At 45.9% G+C, this 1,757-nt stretch overlaps 1 protein-coding gene across 1 annotated transcript; it reads left to right on the top strand.

Annotated features, from left to right (window-relative positions):
- Positions 1 to 979: 979 nt before the first annotated feature.
- On the top strand, positions 980 to 1,548 carry LOC116536911 (NADH dehydrogenase [ubiquinone] 1 alpha subcomplex subunit 11-like). Its single transcript, XM_032258799.1, is given in 2 exon segments — positions 980 to 1,267; positions 1,270 to 1,548. Coding segments are annotated over 2 exon segments (423 nt in total). The 5' UTR covers positions 980 to 1,050; the 3' UTR covers positions 1,476 to 1,548.
- Positions 1,549 to 1,757: the final 209 nt, after the last annotated feature.

The raw sequence follows: 1,757 nt of genomic DNA on the forward strand, positions 1-1,757 counted from the left end.
CAAAGCCAGGCACAAGTTAGAAGTTTGAGAGATCTCCAGCTTTCCTAAATTCATATGTCTACACGATTTTCAGGATGCCCCTCTATTATAGTCAGTGCCCGAGGTTTAACATATAGTATCCTATGTGATCATGAATTCAATCTACATTGTGATTCAGCTGCCCATAGGTTTAGATTTGGGGTTTAGTTTCAGCAATGTTGGCCCTATAGCTATAAGAGTAAAGGGTCTCTTTCACAGTAATAATATAAACTTCCTGACATTTTTTATTTTTTCTTGGGTCTTGAGGTGGATTTTTGAAATCTGAAACTCAACATTTTCTTTCCCAAGTCCTCCAGAACACTTAGAAGCAAAACAACCAGCCTCATCGCTTTTTAAAATTTTCAATAAAAATATTCTATGTTAGCAGTTACTTGACTATCCAAAACATTGCCACCTACAAGGCATCTGGTTACAGAGGTCTACAGGTTATTTAAGCAACACTTTTGCCAGTGCATACCACAGGATTACCAATGCCCACCCTTCTATTGGTGAAGGAGTCATTAACAGCTTTAAATCAAATTGAATCAGAGAACCAATTCCAGTTAGCCCAGATCTAAATCAAAGAACATGTCTTAAAGTTCTATTCTCCTGGAACAACTTTCAGGATTAATTTCAGTATTAAAGTTTGACCCAGGAAGTACCACCACTGTAAGTACCTTGGAATAATGGATTTATTATCTTATTTATTTATTATTTATTATCTTTTCCACCAGCTTTCACAACTATGGGAGCATAGTTGTGAGGATAGTGGTGGGGACAGCAAGGACCTCAGCGAGGTCAGCGAGACCACAGAGAGCACAGATGTCAAAGACAGCTCAGAGGCCTCCGACTCGGCCTCCTAGAGCCTGCCCCATCCCTTCCTCACCCCACGAACTTTCACAATAAATTCGCTCCGTGGCACTGGGGAAAAAAAAAAAAAAAAAAAAAAAAAAAAGGCGATAGCCAGCGGTGTCTGCCCTTGCACTTGCAAAGTCGACTGAGTCCCCCGGTGCGGGATACGAGCTGCGGGCTATGGCGCCGAGGATTATGAGTCAGTTCTGGAACATCCCTGATGGCACCGATTGCCACCGCAAAGCCGTCAGCGCCACCGCTACTGGCACCGTCGTCGGTGGGACTGCTGCTGCTTACAGCGTCACACTCAACCCTGCGAGCAATTTCCTTTTTGGAGCGCTCAGGGCCGGACGGTACACGTTCACCGGAGCCGCCATCGGGGCCGTGTTCGGCCTCACCTCTGCATCACCGCCCAGGTCCGCCAGAAGCCCGACGACCCCCTGAGCTACTTCCTCGGTGGCTGCGCCGGAGGCCTGACTGTGGGATCACGCATGCGCAACTACGAGATCGGCGCCGCCTGCTGTGTGTACTTCGGCCTCGCAGCCGCCCTGTTCAAGATGGGCAGGCTGGAGGGCTGGCAACTGTTTCGAAAGCCCGGGGAGTGAGCCCTGCGCCTGCCGGGACCTCCAGCCTGCAGAACGCATCCAGAAATAAATTCTGTGTCTGTGAAAAAAAAAATACTTGCATTTCACATCAATCAGTTATTTTTTAAATTTCTATTTCTAATAGTATAATATAATAAAAAATATGGATTTGGTCTTTGCTTCAGGGTTCCTCAGACGGAGCTCTTAAAACTTGCATATAAAGGTGCTAGGAAACCTTTTGTTCTAACACTCAATCTCTGACCCTGGTTCCTGATACACAGCTCCTAAGATCTTTATGATTTT

The sequence above is a fragment of the Sapajus apella genome, unplaced genomic scaffold (genome assembly GCF_009761245.1).
Source record: "Sapajus apella isolate SASKATOON/1434 unplaced genomic scaffold, GSC_monkey_1.0 scaffold105, whole genome shotgun sequence".
NCBI classification, from domain to species: Eukaryota; Metazoa; Chordata; class Mammalia; order Primates; family Cebidae; genus Sapajus; species Sapajus apella.